Source organism: Epinephelus moara, chromosome 5, assembly GCF_006386435.1.
Source record: "Epinephelus moara isolate mb chromosome 5, YSFRI_EMoa_1.0, whole genome shotgun sequence".
In the NCBI taxonomy this organism is placed as follows: domain Eukaryota; kingdom Metazoa; phylum Chordata; class Actinopteri; order Perciformes; family Serranidae; genus Epinephelus; species Epinephelus moara.
This window is the reverse complement of record NC_065510.1, coordinates 16,225,255-16,243,541: the sequence shown is the minus strand read 5'-3', so window position 1 is coordinate 16,243,541 and position 18,287 is coordinate 16,225,255. Positions and strand designations below refer to the sequence as shown.

At 40.9% G+C, this 18,287-nt stretch overlaps 2 protein-coding genes across 4 annotated transcripts in view; one reads left to right on the top strand and one right to left on the bottom strand.

Annotated features, from left to right (window-relative positions):
• The window catches only part of prss12 (serine protease 12), a 29,311-nt gene extending 25,523 nt beyond the window's left edge, over positions 1-3,788 (top strand). Inside the window, exon 13 of the mRNA XM_050045380.1 lies at positions 1,998-3,788. Within this exon, the coding sequence (XP_049901337.1) occupies positions 1,998-2,329 (332 nt within the window). The 3' untranslated portion in view covers positions 2,330-3,788. The remainder of the gene's footprint in view (positions 1-1,997) is intronic.
• A 7,720-nt stretch (positions 3,789-11,508) lies between these two features.
• Positions 11,509-18,287, bottom strand: part of ndst3 (N-deacetylase/N-sulfotransferase (heparan glucosaminyl) 3) — a 60,552-nt gene continuing 53,773 nt past the window's right edge. For 2 of the 3 annotated variants that reach the window (XM_050044799.1, XM_050044800.1), the window contains exons 13-15: positions 16,779-16,881; positions 15,558-15,668; positions 11,509-12,697 (exon numbers count right to left, since the gene is read on the bottom strand). In XM_050044799.1, the coding sequence (XP_049900756.1) occupies positions 12,668-12,697; positions 15,558-15,668; positions 16,779-16,881 (244 nt within the window). In that variant the 3' untranslated portion in view covers positions 11,509-12,667. Of the gene's footprint in view, positions 12,703-15,557; positions 15,669-16,778; positions 16,882-18,287 lie in introns of all 3 variants that reach the window. The other variant, XM_050044801.1, reaches the window with a different exon arrangement.

Here is an 18,287-nt window from a genome sequence, read left to right as displayed (position 1 = left end):
AATTACATGCTGATGTCATTAATCATAGCAACTTGGTCACTAAGGGCTACAGAGGGTCTCAGTGCACACATATGCAAAAACATGCACTCCCCGTTGAGGGGTTTGTATGTCTTTCAAGTTCATTTGTGAGCGTGAGTGGCGGAGAGGGTGTTTTTATTAGTTTACTTCAGTGTGATGACAACACGGGCTATTTTAGAGTGCGTGACGCTAGCAATGGCTGTTTAACTTAAGGCGAGATGTCTGCTTTGTACAGCTGTTTGCATTTGGCTCTCTGCCACTCTGATATCACACACAGACACACACAAGCTTGGGTTCAGTTTTCGTCAGTGGTTTCCTTGAGTTTGGTCATGAGTGACAAGGTTCACATGTAGAGAGCCATGGAGGGATCATGTCCTTGTTGTTATTGGTTGTTTGAGGTGTCAGGAGGGAGGGTTGAGTAGAAGGGGGAGGATATTAGTGGATAGATTGAACCTCTGCACACATTTTGGCTACAGGGCTATAGGGTGGAGTTACTTGCTGGTAGCTGAACAAGGCGTGTGTATTAGAGGGAGCAAATTTCTCCAACAGGCCAACAGTGACAGAGTATGCATGCAAGGGAATCGATATTTTAAAGAGATATAGAGAAAGATACATAAAAAAATAAAGTCATAGTGTAGTACGTATATAATAAAAAAATTGTAAAAAGCCATAATATAGCATGTGGGGCGGCAGTAGCTCAGTCCATAGGGACCTGGGTTGGGAACCGGAGGGTCCCTGTTCAAGTCCTCCTGGGCACTGCCGAGGTGCCCTTGAGCAAGGCACCGAACCCCCCAACCGCCCGGAGTGCCTGTAATGGGCAGCCCCACTCTGACATCTCTTCACTTAGTGCATGTATAGGTCCTGTTTGTGCATGTGTGTGTTTGGACCTGTGTGTAATTGTATATAAAATTAAAAAATTAAATTAAATTAATTTTAAAAAAATGTCATAAAAAAATGTAAAAAAAAAAAAAAAAAGTCACAGCATAATATGTCATGAAAAATGTAAAAAAAACAAAAAAAACAAAGTAATAGTATAGTATGTCATAAAAAATTAAAAAGTCATAGAATAGTACGTCATAAATTTAAAAAAAAATCACAGTTATAGTATGTCATAAAAATGTTTAAAAAAAAAAGTCATAGTATAGTTTGTCATAAAATAATAATTACAATAATAATAATGATAATAATAATAAACAGCTTCTCTTAGACTCTGCCGGGATGTATGTGCCTCTTATGTCATTAAATTCAGAGGGCTTTTGATAACATTGTGAGAGGTTGAATAAAGTGGAGTCTGTTGCCCGCTGGCATGGACAGGCAAACTTTAAAAGAGGTAGGCTGCTGCGATATTGCTAAGGAACCATAACCAACATCATATCATTGCCTACTTATCAGAAATCTAGAGTTCAGACTCCTCTTCCAGGTGATGCTGCCTTCTAAAACTTCACTTTTGTTATCTCAGGGTGTTGCTGTTGTGCCCTACAAGCAGGTGCTTGTGTGCTATGACAGCATCTCTCTCACTTTTGAGTGCACCTTCCACATGTCTACATTGAAAACCATGGAATTACGGGCACAAAAAACCTAGCATGCGTATGTGCCTTACGAGTCAACATGCTCACAATGACAATGCTCAGCTTAGAGTGTCAGCATGCAAACACTTGTTAATTAGCACTAAAGACAAAGCACAGCTGAGGCTGATGGGAATGTCATTAGTTTTGCAGTCTAGTCATAAACCAAAGTGTTTGGATACATTTTGATCAGATGGTGGGACTAGTTGAAAGGTAAGGGGCTCAAAGTGTGTAGAATTCATCCGCTCGGGGCCATGAATGTCTCTAACGAATATCATGGCAATCTGTCTAATAGCTCAATCCAGACATTTCACTCAGAACCAAACCTGTCAACCTGCTGGTGGTGCTAGATACTGGCTAAAACACAAATATGATGCTCTTATTCTAAACTCTCATGCGTTTCTTCTTTTTCAGGTCGCTCATACTCAAAGACTCTTCAGCAGGCACCTCTCTCCTTACTCCCCCGTCGTCACTGCCAGCACCATTTCCACAGCGCATTTACAAGCCGCATGCTCTGTGCAGGCAGCATCCAGTCGGAGAGGCGTGTGGACAGTTGCCGTGGTGACAGCGGAGGTCCATTGGTGTGCGAGCGTCCAGGAGGGGGTTGGGTGGTTTACGGGGTCACATCTTGGGGTCATGCCTGCAGGACACAGCAATCCCCTGGCGTCTACACCAAAGTCTCTGCCTTCAGCTCCTGGATACACAAGGTGATCGGACGCGACGACAGACAGGAGAAAAGGCGATGAAATGGTGAAAGACAATCTGAAACAGCTGACCTCTCGATCAGAGAGAATGACACTCAAGACTTACTGGATTGGTCAAGTGACAGCTGACGCAACACTATATATCAGTCATGAATAACTGATGTTATGACCTGATTATCAGTAATGTCAGTGACAACCTGACCTTCAAATGGAGAGCACAAGGCAACGCTGCTCTTTTTCCACCTATAAACTTTTTTATATTTTTTGAGGAGTCTTTTCTCTCATCTAAGTCATTAGCACTTATTTTAAAGATTTAATATGCTCTTGACATGCAAGATTTTGTATGGTGTTCACGCAAGAACATGCAACTCTGTAACTTAAATGTCTTTTTGTTCCTTGTGACATTGCGTATTACTTGTACACTTAATTGTATTCTTATTTTGTATTCTTATTTTCTGAAATAATGTTTTCTGTGCTTGCTTTTTAAAGTTGTATTGTAATTTATGATATTAAATACGTGATTAAACATGTTGAAAAGGGACCATAGTGAAAGAATAAACATAGTATACATGCATGCATTTGCAGACTTGCACTAAGATGCTCCCTTTAGATACTTAATGCATGCAGTGCTTTCTCTCGTCATATTGACATTTGCCAAATTGAAATATGTCTCTCAACCTCACTTTATGATTGTTAATGTGATGTTTCTCCACTGTGCTCTTTGTTTTACTGTGTGAAAAGCAGATCAGGTCTTAGTTATTACTCAGGCATTTATTCTTTACATCCAGTCAGTATTCGTCCTCAGTGCTGCTCGATGCTTGCGGAGAAAGGAAGGGATTAAAGTTTTTCAGAATGAAAGCACATAACAACATTTCTAAGTATTGATCTGTCATATCGACACTATTAATTCATGTCCTTTTGTTCTGGTGGGATGGTCAAGTGTTGTCGAGGTCCTGACAACACTGAATGGAGACAATCTGGTACACTTGAAAAACTACACTGCCTTCTTATTTGGTGTTTACTGACTTTGTGTTATGTTTTCATGTACTGTAACATTTCTTTATAAAAGTAGATTTTGTAAAAAAGAAAACAAAGTGAGTTTGTTGTTTGTGTTTAGTTAAGTGATAATGGCCGTATTCTGTTTCCGTGTCATCGTGTATACTTTCTAAGTGGTTGTTGCACTTTATGTTACACGTACATGTCATCCCCACACATCTGAAATGTGACAGCCGCTGGAACAAGAGAGCTCTTTCAGGTTTGTTTCTGACTGTAAACTGTCAAAGTGAGCACCACCATGTCAGACAATGTGTACGCACACACACCCACACACACTGTCGCTGCTTTGTCACACAGTGTCGACAGGAACGGCAGCCATTTTCTGAGTTGTCCTCATTTACAAGGCAAACATGTCATGTTGACTTAACACCCGTACAAGAAGTGGGACCAACTGCTACAGTGGGAGATTGCATGAAATCTTGGCAACATAAATAAAAATCTCATCTTTTAAACATTTGCTTTTTTCCCTCATGTGCTTCAGAAGTACACCAAGTGCAATTTCTTAACCTTTTGACTAGTTATTGTTATAATTTTGCTTCTTGTATCAAAGCTTAATTTGTCATGCATTTACTGAATGTTTTTTATCCTTAAAAGCAAAACACCTTCTTGTCACAGTGTTTGTATTGGCACAGCAGGTTTTATTATCCAACAAAATAGCACCACCTTGTGGTCAACCCATTACACTAACCTGCATGCCACAATTTTGTTTGGATGGCAATTTCAATTGCACAGCTTTCTGCAAAAGTGAACTTCTCTATATATTTGTCTTTGCATGATTTATGTTTACTTATAGACCTAACTGAGACAAATACTAATTTATTATATGTTGTCAAAAAGCATTTGAGAACCAAAATACATACAAGACCATAAGCCAAGACAGTGCCTTAAATCAGTGGTTCCCAAATGGTCCAGCTATGGGGTCCAGATTGTTCCTTAGACATTAGTTCAAGTATAACAGGGTCAATTATTCAGCAGTAACATGTAACAAAGTGAAATGTACATTTGTAATATTAAGTATTATAATTACACAAAATTTGTTTCAGTTGTTATTACCTGGGCGGCATGGTGGTGTGGTGGTTAACACTGTCGCCTCACAGCAAGAGGTTCGATCCCAGGTGTGGGATCCCTTCTGTGCGGAGTTTACATGTTCTCCCCGTGTCAGTGTGGGTTTTCTCAGGGTACTCCAGCTTCCTCCCACAGTCCAAAGACATGCAGATTGGGGACTAGGTTAATTGGTGACTCTAAATTGTCCGTAGGTGTGAGTGTGAATGGTTTTCTGTCTCTACATGTCAGCCCTGTGATAGTCTGGCGACCTGTCCAGGGTGTACCCTGCCTCTCACCCATTGTCAGCTGGGATAGGCTCCAGCCCCCCACGACCCTCAAGAGGATAAGCAGTTAGAAAATGGATGGATGGATGGATGGATGTTATCTGACACTACCTGACACGCTTAGGCCTCCGAAGTCAATATGTGGAACGTTTGATACTCAGTTTCTGTACCCCTACATTCACCTCTGGGGGTACCCCACCTATAAAGGTGTGCCTCCCACTTTGCCTCTCCCCTTTTGCTGTTGTGCTCCATGGGAGAGGTAAGCAACATTCCTCTCATAGTAATTTCCGTGTTTTAGCGCGGAAAGTTCATTTGCTTGTGTCACTTAATTTGTGTAGGGGTTGGAGTTTGTATAGTTGTGTTTGACGGAGGATTTTGTTTTTGCCACTTGCTGTCAGGAATAAACGAAGATTGCCTCCAAAGATATCCACGGTCTGGGCCTCTTCATATCAACACAACGCAGACATCATTAGAGTCCACCGGTTACACAAGGTCCACAAAGTTTAATATATTCAGCTTCATACTTGCGTTTGGCCATGTCGTCGAGGTATTTTGCTGTCTCTAAGTAGCTGTCTTCAACTCACTCACTCTACAGGAGGAAAAGGCACTTCTAAATAAAAGCTTGTGCCAGAAAGTCACTGTTCTTCAAAAATAAAGTTATTCATTCAGAATGGACCTCGACCCACCAGTTGGGAACCACTGCCTTAAATGATGCTCATTGGCATAAAAACAATGAAGCAGTCTGCCTCTAAAAGTGGTGACTAATGGGAATTCTGCCTTGGCTCTGCTTTTAGATAAGCTTTTTCTTGATTTTAATACACTGACTTAATGAGCTATTTATGAGGCACGTTGCTTAAAATTAAATGCAAATGCCATCATGCATTACTGCCTTTGTATGTCTGAACCTTTCCTTTCTCATCCTCATAGACTTTTGATGAAGCAAAGTCAGGTTACACAACAGTTTTTTAATCAAAATTGAATTATGTGTCACCAGACGCGATGGTTGCACACTGGTAGTTATGCAAAGGTATTTTACACACACGCGAACACAGTGACAGATAGTTCATTTAACTAATAAGCCCAGAAGGCACAGCATGCTGCAGGGGGAATGTCTGTGGGAGTAAACGTGCATCTCCATTATAATTCATCTTGTTTTACATCTGCTGAATTGATTGCCTGAACTGGAACAACAGCTCTCAGCTAGAGCACAGTTGTCCTGATTGTCTGCGAGCACCCTCCTGTGGTCATTAACACAAATTACAAAACATTGGAGCTCATTTAATCATGGTTAATTTTATGGAAAATCAAGCATAAAAAGTCTATAAAGACACTGTAATGCTCTATGAGTACGATGGCATTTTAAAACATAATTAAACAGAAAAATTGGTGCTAATTTTTTAAGTGTTTGTGTGTCCTCTTTTTCTTTGGGCTGACATAAATAATACAAACATAAACATATAAATGAAAAAAAAAATCACACTCATGAATAAACAATTGCCACACAAATTATAGATGTTAATTAAGTAAATGTGGATTTACAATGCTCATAATGTCAATTATAAAACCGTTGTGGCAGTGTCTTTTTAATCTGGATTTTGAAATTTCTTTTCTTCTTTCATTTCCTTTTAGTTTTCATAATGTTCTTGTGGTGGCTGTGTTGTTAGATGCTGAATATCTTGCACAATCTTTTATAATGTCTACTGATTTTATTTTTTCAACCCCCCCATGCTTCAGTTCTATTCAAATTATTCAACATACAAAAATCAGAGTCAAACTATCATGCATAAACAATCAAATATAATGACGAATAGTGGAACCAGACAGCACTGCCCTTTTTTGTTTTCTTCTCCTTGCTGCTCCCTCTGAACCTCTAGCTATAGCTCTCTGCACTAATGAGCTTATATTAGATGTCACCAGAGGTGGTGCAGAACAGAAGGTCTCATTATACACGGATAATTTATTTCCACTCATATCTGTTTCCATCCCAAAGTCTGGCAACACTTGGGAAAACCAGTTGGGAAAGATCTGAGGATAATGATTAAACCTGAATAGGCGTGATCTGGTGCACATCAGATCGGCTGTTAGGTAACTCCCTCCTCGACCAGCTGCTTTTGAAGGTGGCTGTAAATATGTTTATAGGTTTGGGATTTGTGCTACTTTTAGACCGATTATATTTAGATCTGCAGCAATTCCTTTACCTTTCTTTTTAAATGTTAATCTTTGAAACTATGATCTAAAAATAAAAAACTGTTTGGGGCAAGATATCGAAAGATAATACAACAACCTAAATCTTAGGGTGGCATATTACTGGGCTGCAACTTCTGCTTTGCAGTAGCTGTAAATAAATTCCCTTTTTCATATTCCCATCATAAGCCTTTGGTTTTATCAGCAATGATTTAGCTAAAGGGATACCTTAACTACAAAATGACAAATGCTCAACCAGTGTAACAATTTTTGAAGAAACCTTTTTTCTTGCATGACTCGGTAAATGAAGAATCCGAAAATGGCCCCTGGTCACAGATATGCAAAAGGCCCCACCACCTCTCCTCCATTTGTAGGTTTCAGTCTTTCCTTTTTGTGGTTTTGTATTTTTCTCTGTGGACAATTTGTGCCTCCTTATGGTTGTTTTGCCAACACATTCTCACTCCAACATATTGACATTAGGTCATGGTCCTTCCACATCTAGATACAACGCGAAAGGTACCCTGGGTGCATTGGTTGTTGACATTCTAGGACACTGTGTCAAGTTCTGCCTGTCACATGCATTGTCTTCTTTCAACATACGCTTCCATTTTCACAGGAAATTTAACTTTTACATACAGTCTCTTTCAAAATAAATGCACTATGTTGGTACAGCAACGCAAATTGACGTTTGTGTTCCCTCAACAACTAACACACGTGATTAGGGTTAGGAAAAAACAACAGGGCTTGGCTTTAGATTCTTATGGGACATAAACACAGTTCTACCTTGTGAAAGCTGGTGTTTCTTGGACCCATCCACCACCCCTCCCACCCCCACAGCTCGGACTTTTATCGCCTTAACTTTGGTTCTTGTCACTCATGGGTTCCCCCTGACGCCGCCTAGTGGCGTTAAACTATAATGGCAACAGGCTGCGTATCATGCTGACATTAAAGGACAGCTTTTTGTCAGTGTCTGATGCTGCAAGTCACTGCCCCAGTGCCGGATTTCAACGACTTTGGAGTGAGACCGGGTTGGTTTTGCGTATCTTTGAGGTAATTTTTGGTTGTTTTGTGTCACTTCTTAGTCATTTTGTGTGGCTGTTTTGCTTGTTTTTGTAGTTTGTTTTGTTGTTCCTTTGCATCTTTTTGTGGTCTTTTTTACTCTCTTCTCGGTTGGTACATTTCAGTTTGGCGACATTTGGCAAGAAAAGGCCAGGGTCCTTCCCTGACGTCTTGGGCCCCTGGGCCTCCGCCCAGAAGGTCCTGTCAGTCATCCATTCATGCTCACACAACTCGTGCACTATAATCAAAGTCTCATATATCAAGTTGTATGCTCAGTACTTCCCAAACACATGCATTTTTGCTAAAACATTACAATGTAAAACACACCGGTGCGAACACTCTCCTGCAAGTCTTGACTATGACTTCAATTTATCAAGAATTTTTTCTGTTTTTTGATTCTTCGTTCACCAAGGTATTCGAGAAAAACAGTTTTCCTCACATATTTAACCTAACACAGGGTGAGTAATTGATATGCATATTCTCTGATGTTCTGATGTTCTCAACTGGTCACACTGATGCACACTTTTTTCTCCTTTCTTTATGAACCCACCTGTCTAATCTTTGTGGTAACAAACAAATAATAATAAAAGAAACATTACAACCATGATATCTTGTTCAAAAAGGTACTTTTTCTAGCATACAATATGCAGAACAGAGACATATTAGGTAAAAACACCAGCTGCTTCCTGCTGCTACCCGCCCCTGTAAACTCTGCAGTAAAGATTGAACTGTTAATGAGCCGTAACTGGAACACCTGAAATTGTTTCAGCCCTTTCACACAGTCAGTTCTGGCTCCTTGCAAACACAGTGGGCTACTCCAGGGATGGAGCTACTGTAGATAAACATCATGATGTATGGAAAGCCATACTTTTATCCATATCTGCCATAAAGGGGTTCTGTGAGTGTTAACATCTGTTGAAGAGTTGCTTGAAAAGTGTCTTGGCTTTTTCAAACATAGGCTGTATGTTCTCTCTCTGACATTTTCCGTGTACGTGTGTGTTGTCCTTCACTCCTGCTTCACCGGTAACAGATGTTTTAATTGAGTTCTCCCACAGTACAGCCTTTCATTCTGATCTTCCAGACCTGTTTGGACAGTAGAGTGTTTAGACTCAAAAGACATTAATCGGAAGGCGGCTGCCTTTTGTGACTTCATGGCTAAACCTTGTTTCCTGTTGCTTCGGTAATGTCAAAGCCCTTCATCACATTCAAGGTTTACTGCAAAATCTTTTATGACCACAGATAAAAGAAAAATAGCTCAACAACAGATCGACAAATACAATCTCACCTGGCAACCTGCGCTGTCGTATATCAAAACACTTACCCCCGCCTTCGAACACTGACTGATGTGTTATTACCATGTTGTGCCTTGAAGGACAGGTCGACATTGTCTCAAGTCTGTTCTCCTATGTTGATTCAAACAGGTTTTGCTTGCTGTAAACATTCCTCGCGTTCCTCACACTTGCCATTAAAAAATCATTTTCTAATGCACTTCCTGTGACAAAATTTGTTGTTCTTGTTTTGAGCAAAGACACACAAAGACGGCTTCATCAGTCTGAGTACGTCAAGTGGATATCTTCAAGTTACAGTTTTGTAACCCTTCGTTTCCTGTTGTTGTTTTAATTAGTGCTTTTTAGAGGTGCTTTCAGACCTAGAGTCGTCTTGCTTTGGTCCGAATCTGGGACTAACTTTGTCACAAAGTTGCATAATTGCCTAGAGTTGGTTCGTGTTCTCACAGCAGCATTTACAAGCGGACCAGATCAAATGCCTTGTGTGACAAAGCTGCTCTTGATTGGTCAGAATTTCAAAGAGTACACTAGCAAGATAAATGCAACACTTTCTAACGTCACAATGGAGGGACAACTACGCAGGTTGATTTTAGCGCTGCTCATCGTGGACTATATTGCTGTCATTGTTCATTTTAGTCAAACCATACAGTTTGAAAACACGTTCTCACCACAAACGAACCGCACCAGAGTTTGTTTGTAACCGGACCAAGACCACCTCTTCAAGAAGGTCTTGGTCCGTTTTTTTTGGCGCCCACCCGAGTGTGATTGCTGTGTTCACACCTGCCCAAACAGACCACACTTAGGGGGCAAACAAATTTGAATTCTATTGAACCGAACCAAACAGGGCAGTTGTGGAAGCACCCTAAGGTACTGGGTACCCAGGGGGCCCCAGTCAAATGCACCTCATTCTTCCTGTGCAGTTTTTCTAAAATGAGTTTATGTATGCCATGGATCCTATTTAAAACTCACTCACTATCAGGGGAGGTTGGGACACTCATCAGACAGTTCAGGTCAGTCATTTTGAAGAAGACAGACATAGACAGCAGAGACAGATTTCCTCATGTGCTTGGCCGATGACCTCAAACACTGCTCTTCAATGGGGTGAGATAATGTTCAAAGTCAGAAATACTTTACATCATTCATGATAAAATGTTTTGTGTCTGTCAAATTGATCATTTCAAGAAAACTCCACCTACTGCTGTCAACGCCTTCTGCTCGGCTGGACAATCTCAAAAAAGGTGTTGCCTTTGCTCCCAAACACAAACAGGAATGTACCAGATCTTTGCTCCTCCTGTTACATGCCTGTGAGCCCTGAGCATAGCACATGTGCTGTAACTGCCTTCAGCATGTGGTGTTCAAAGTTTCATGTAAAGACAATCCATTTTACATTATGTGCAAACTGAAAGAAATCTAAATTTGAATTACATTTATTCAGCTTTTATTTTGACAGGGGGTTGTATTGAGACCAAGGCCTCTAATAACTTTTATTTTGAAAGACAAAGAAGTTTGAATGACTGGGTTCATTTTAGTTGTGTTATAGTGGGGTTAAAATGATGATGAAATAAATAGGACTGGTGGGAGTGTTGGCTGTTTTGCCGTTTGTCCATGTTAGCTTTTGTTTCATTTATTCTTATTTTCTATCTTTAATCGTGTTGTTTTGCAGTCTGGTTTGGTGTTGTGCAGTTTGTGCATTTGTGTATTAACCTCTAAAAGCAGGAAAAGTAAAATAACCATGTTGTATAAACACTGAACATTATTGTATGGTATGTTAGTTAATGGTGATTGATGCAATACCTGACAGGCTTAAATTCCTCGAACATCAAACTGTCATTCACTTACCTTAGAGGACAAAGGGTCTATTGTCAACCAGTCAGGCCAAAGATTATGTGACTTCACAAGTATGTGTGCAGGTGTGCACAATATGGTTCATTGGGATTGCTTTGTCATTAAAAAAACATCTATCAAACGAAAGGTTAGCCGTGATTTATCCGAGGACAGATCCCTTATGCAACAGATGCAGAACAGTAACAGGATCCCTCATTCATACTTTCTGGACTCGTCCAAATCTTAATAAAAATTGGACATTGATATTTAATACAATTTCTGTGGTTTTGGGAGTCAAATTTACCCCATCCCCACTAACTGCAATTTTTGGGGTAGTCCCAGAGAACATACCTCTTCTTAGACACTATCCAAATGGACAACATGCAATTTTTTGTATTTTGATGTTCCACTCTGGATGTATTACAGCTGTTATGTTGTTGAACACAAGGAAAATAAAATAAAACATCTTATGCTGTCAGTCATATCCATTTCTTTAATTTTGGTTTCTGTGTTTGACATTTAGGGTTTTTTTTGCATTCAAATTGAAGCTCAACAACGTAGGCCACTGGTTGTAAAAAGGAAAAAGAAAAGGAGGTTGAGACTTAAATGAGACACTGACAAAACAAAAAAAAATGCCTGCGGTTACAGTAGCTACTTAAAGAGTCTTGGAATTAAGTGTCATATCCATTAGGCTCATTTTGGTCAGTTTTCTTCCCCCACAATCTCATGTCCCCTCAGTCCTTGGCGCTGACATCATCAGCGCTCGTGCTCTGCTAAATGGACACGGCGTTCTTCCGCACGGCTTGTCACGGGAAAATAATGAGCGGGCGATGCATCTTGCTTCAGTGACTCATTTCCAGTCCATACTTTTCCAGTGAAAGCCTCAAGTGACATCTCTAATGGTGAACAAGGCTACCAGATCTACCAGGAACTAGCTTCATTTTAAAAAAATTAACTCACAAAACAATGAGAACCTATCATGGAAAGTAACAGCCTGTCACTCACCCTGAGTCTATGCACTTATCCTCCCTGCTTATATTCACTCTCAATGTGACAAAAAACCTAAAGAATAGTAAAATAAAACCACAAAGGGTGTGTTGTTTTTTTGTCTTGGAGAAACATGGAACAGAACTTAGTGCAAAGTCATCTCTATGGGAACCACGCACAGCTGACCAGCGCTGCTCTGGCATCATAAATTAAAGGTGAAAATAAAACAAAGAGTAATAACCATCAAAGTCACTGCGGGTCTGCACGAGAGTTCACCACAGTTCAGAACAGGGTGTGGGCATCAAAGACTTGCAAAATGCTCCTTGTCCCCCATAATTCTCTTCACACTTATGGTGTGGCTCTTCCTTTTAGTCCCACTTTCTTCAGAGCTGATGGTCACCTGAAACTCTCATCCATCCATCCATCCATCCATCCATCCATCCATCCATCCATCCAAACAGAGTTCAGTTTCAGCCCTCCAGAGTTTCTTTGCGCTTTCATGACCTCTGCTCCCATCAGCAGTGTCACCATAGCTCCCAGGTGAAACAAGGCATCCCGTCCTTGCCTTCACCTCAGGGTTCACTAAAAGGCCACAGACAGTGCATCTGAAGGTCAGGTGCTCCTGGCCACTTCCTGGTCTTCGACCCCTTTGACCTTTAACCCTGGTTCATGGATGCAAAGGTTATCTAACCTTCAGAAAGGGGTAAAGAGAGAAAGGGGGGGTGGAGAGGGAAAAGAGAGAGGAACAAGGTAATTTAATTCTTAACATCTGTTTACTTTTCAAATGCCAGCCATAAAAAAAAAGGAAAGGAAACATGCTGTGATTGCCGCGAATGGGCCGGGAAACTTAAGCACACTTGCCAAGCTGCTCCCTCATTCATAAACAGTGACAAACAGTAGCACAAACAAATCCGCAGACAAAAGACAAACAGCGTCGAGCACTGCAGCAGAGAGAGGGCTGTGCAGAGATCAAGGTGAGGCGACTGTCAGCAGCAGCACTTACACCAGGAAGCCTCATTTAAGTGCATGCTTTGAATACCTTGGCAGGATTAGAAGGTAATCAAGTTCAAAAGATGCCTTTTTATTTCTTAGAAGCCAGTTTCGTGTGTTCTCTTTGTATTTTGACTCAACCACTGATACTCCGAACATTTTGCTTTTGTTGCTCGCTGGCTTAAAGGCCCTTTGAACATATTCTATAAAACAAATTCTTACAATGAGCGACGGAGTCCTACATGAATATAAAAGCTTTCCTTTCTCACTGGTTCGAAGAGGGCAGGGCTCTGTTAAAAGGGTGATAACACATACTTCTAAGCACCTAGTAGTATTTGAATGAAAATCTAATGACTGTTGAGGGGTTGTATGCCTATGCTTCTGGCACAGTCAGTCAAATCTGGGGCCTGTTTCACAAAGATAGACTGATTATGGCTTAGATCCAACCAATCGTCAGACTTCAGATATTAGTCTTAATTCACCCATTGCTCATCAATTTGCAACAAATTGAACATATATTTAATGTTTTCAAACAAAAAAAAACCTGTCCGACTAAATACGAAGAAAAATAAATTCTGGAAAAATGTAACTGTTACATACAACGTTTTACTTGGAAAGTTTTAGGTGTGGCAAAAATGACTGAATCAGTATAATTCAAATTCAACTGCTTCATTTTAGTCCATGTGGAGGTGGAAAGAAGTTACAGCTTTTATTGTTGCCAGGGACACTGAGCTCCTTTCTCCTTTTCTCTCTCTCCATTTGCAAACATTCATGTCCCATTAATGCATGTTACTAACTTGGCTTTTTCCCTGGAGCCTCTGTGCTCCCTTGTCTCGCACGTTCCCACAGATTGCGTTTGCGCCTGGGTCTCTTATCCGCTGTGAGGGTCCAAGGACAAAGGTACAAAGGGATGTCGTATGTTGTAAAGCCCTCTGAGGCAAATTGTGATTTGTGATATTGAATTGAATTGAATTAATCTATGAGTTACATGTCGTCACATCTGTTTCAAGAAATGCAATGCTGAAGCGATACAGTAGAAAATGGCAGATAGTCAGAGGACAAAGACTTTAAGTTACTGGCTAAAGCAACTTGAATTCTGTCAGCACAAACCCCAGCCCCTGGGTTCTGATCCCAGACCACCAAGACTCCCCCCAGTTCAGCAAACTTTCTGTTGCTGCTGTAACGCAGGAGAGACCCAGCACTGCCTCTGGCAACCAGTCCGCTGTGACCCCCAGCGCTGGGCATAATTCAAGTTACTACAGCCTAACTTCAGGACCGTTTACTGCCCGCTATTCTTCTGGCAAAGTGGTCTCTTAGTGGTGGGGAGTGAGGCGGAGATTGTATGGGAAACAGTGCCCTAGCTTGATTAGTAGGAACAGCTAAATGTAACAGTGTACCTTGGGGCTATATATTTTTTCATTCATTCTGTTGTGCACGTATGTGTCATTTACCACATTTCTATGCAGTATGATGCTGCTGAAAAAAAAAAGTCAGAAAGACTTTCCCTTTGGTCTAGTGTTATAAAAGTCAACAGTTTGTAGAAGCACAATACTTAAAAATCGCAATTCAAATCTAATACAAACCCAAGTATTGTGATAGTATCAGTTCAGGAGATAAGCATGCTATCCGTGCCCAAGGAAATTTGTCCAAGAGTGTAACAACAGACAAACTCCCGTAGCATTAAAGGGAAATTTCGGTTTATTTCAACCTGTCTCCTATCGTCCTAAATTTGTTTCAAGTGACTAGTGACATAAAAATAATAATTAGCATGTTAGCCGTTAGCCTAGATACAGCCGGGGCGCATAGTAGCGTCAGACCTGTTAAAATGTAAGTGAACGGGCAACCTTCAAGTGCAAAGTTAGTCCACTAAACAAGCTATATTTTCCACAAAGACCACCTCATATCGTTAGGATAACCTAACGATATGAGGCGGTCTTTGTGGATGTGCCCCTGCTGTATCTAGGCTAACGGCTAACATGCTAACTATTATTGTTATGTCACTAGTCACTTGAAACAAATTTAGGACGATAGGAGACAGGTTGAAATAAACCGAAATTTCCCTTTAAAATCTCAACACAAGGCAGACGTGCTGGAGACCTGAGATGCGTCTTCTTAATGTGACAGGGCGCAGTACTTCTGCAGCCCCCCCAAAAAACTCTTTTCCTCCATATTGCTGGCTTCACAACAATGCTGGCAAAGAAATTATAAGCCATGTTTTCCTCTTTGCCACTGGTCAGATTGTTACCATGGAAATATGAGTTAGCCTGGGGGGTAGGGTGGCTAAATTTTTTTGGCTTAAAGTATGTCATTGTGTATTTTTGTGAAACTTAAAATCTAAGAGAAAAATTACAGCTGGTCTACAGCACAGACCAGTCGACAATATTTTTTGAAACTGGTCCTAGTCATGTTGAGTTTTTGAGAGTCAGACGCTTAAGGAATAATAACTACGAACGTTTTTTTTAACTTTAACTCTGATTGTTGCTTATTTACTCACAAAAGAAATACCTAAGATATGAAATTTATAAGCAGAGTGTCACAGAGTTCAATGCTGCTGACCTTCTGCAGCTCCTCTCTTAGCCAGGAGGGAAGGGGCTGTCCGAGACGATGCAGCAGCTTTGACAGCTCGACGTTGTGTTCCCTGTAGTACCTGGAGAGATATGCATGTGCCTGCAGAGAGAAGAGGAAGGGTAAGAGCAAAAAATGGGAAAGAAGATGAGCAGGCGTAGATGGGGAAGTAAGGGAGATGGAGTGAGGAAATAAGGAAAGAATACAAGTTGGCGAGTCAGGATTCGATAAGTGGTAGATAGGGAAGACAGAAAGTATAGTAAGACATATGGAAACAGGCAGGAAATGGGGGACAGGCATGAGAAGGAAAAAACAAAGGAAGGATCAAAGGAGACAGAAAAGGTGAGAAGTGCAGGGAGTGGTAAAAGGGTTGGCGGGAGGGATATTTAGAGGAGAAAATAAAAAGACAGCATGGGAGTAGGGGGCAAACAAGAAGTTGAGAGAGATTAATGATGTGCCACCATCTTTAGATTAGTTTATTTCTCCTCAATAGGACTTTAGGGCCACTAAGTGCCGAGTGGTATGAACGGAGCTAAGAAAAGAGAGGTAAGAGAGGGGGAGAAAATTGCATGAAGGATGTATGAGATCCATTATCTCTCTCCCTCCTGTGCGCATCCCTCTTCTCCCCCTCTCATGTCTCTCCTCCCTGGTGTTCCCTCCATTTCCTCCCCCCTCATTTGCCCCCCCCCCTCCGGGTGGAAACTCAAACACAGTTTAATTACAGGTGACACTGAGGCGCAGCCATTAGCCGTGTGTGAGCACATGAGGGAAGACAAATTGTATCTACGTGTGTTTGTCTTCATGTGAGAGCAAATGTGTGATTCATTGTCGGCAGCTCTGGTCTCTCCTCTGTGGAATCAGTAGCCAGGACAAAGATTTATGGATTGGATTTTCTCCTTCTACCTTTCTCCCTCCATCCTAATCCCCACCACCACCCGCGACCCTCTCCCTCACGGGTGTTGTGTCACTATTGAGTCCTCATAATTAGGTTGTAACTTTCTGGCTGGATCTGATTGGCTGACAGTTTCCACCCCGACGCTGAGTCCTGTGGGAAATTTTGCCACAGCAATGGAGGGGACTGTGTATCACTGTCAGTCAGGCTGATGCTTTTTCTTTCCTATATGTCTCTTTCTCTAACATTTCATTCAGTGCGTATATCATTTATTTTGTCACCGAGCAGAAATCTATTCTAATTAAAATGTATTTGTTTACCTCTGGCTCCATAGGAGGGTACTTTCTCCCTTTGCTCTTTCCCAAACATTTTGTCTTCCCTCCCTCGAGGAGCTGGCACCAAAAGCCCTTCTGAGGGTCAAACCTGCAAGAGGAGAGACAGAGAGAGACGGACAGAGGAGAACTTTTAATAAAACATTCAAATGAATAGTAAGTTCAGTCTGAAATATAAAGCAGTGTTTCTTCTTTTGGGAAATTACAGCTGAAAAAGTCGGCCCATTTTACACTCACGGACGAGACACAAATGTCACTACGCATTCAACACACTCTCTGTCTGTCTCGTACTCTTTTTTTTTTTGCTAGCGTGCTGCCGGTGTCTCTCTGACTGTCGCACTGTCTCGTTTCATCTCTGTCTCTATCTGCCTTCCTTTCCATTCCTCTCCTCTCTGTTCCTCTCAATGCAGACGCACAGTAATCACGAGTATACTTTATTGGCTGTTTAATGCAGTAATCCAACAGTAATGGATTACTATATTCTTTATGAGATGCTTAAACAGAATTAGAAATATGCATAGGCCATAGTTTGTTTTGTTTACTCCCATCTAATCTAATTTAAAAATGTGATTACTTCACTTATTGGTTTGGGTTCATTGTGTGTAACAACACCCTGAGGAATGCAACTCTGCCAATACCAGTTGGCATATTTTTATTATGTACTAGTCCATATTTATTAAAGGCTTTTTTATTTTCAGCTATCCAGTTGACTGCTTGGAATTTGGATTCTTTATGCTACAAACTGCCAATGATTGATTTTTTTTCTCCTTTTAAAATTACTTCTTTTCCCCTCCAAGAGTTCCAATGGGTGCAGGGGCACCAAAACACTCTGGTTATCGCTGTTTTCTGTGTTTGTTTTAATTTTAATACATGTATTAAAATATTTATTAAATTGCTGCTTTCAATTTTTATTCAAATGTAAGTATGCATTTATAAATGTAAGGCCAAAAACACGTCTTGTGAGGCCACACTGACCTTTGGCCACCAAATTCTAATCAGTTAATTGTTGAGTACAAGTGGACATTTATGCCAAATCTGAGGAAACTCCCTCAAGGCTCTTCACAAGAACGAGACGTACAGAAAACATCATGCCTCCAACGCAGAGGCACAAAAAGCAAAACACAGTGGAAGATTATCTGACTGCCGTAGTTTACAGGCAAATGACCAGGTAACGACAGTGATCACAACTTCGCTATTGGAATGAGCTGGCAGAGATAATAACAATGAGATAAAAGAGATAACATAATAATCGCTGGGGGATGTAAGTATGTGCCTGAGATGGAACCTCAATTCATTACTGAATGAATGTAAAAAAAAAAAAAAAAGCATGAATGTGAGGGAGAAATATTCTAATAAATTTGATGTCTCCATAACATTCCCATATTGGCTCCACGAGCATCTGCTGTAAAGCCAAACTGCCTCTCTTATTAGCAGAGTGCAAAGACTATTACACCCCAGCAGCATGTTATGTGACAACCTGTCACAAGGCGAGGAGAC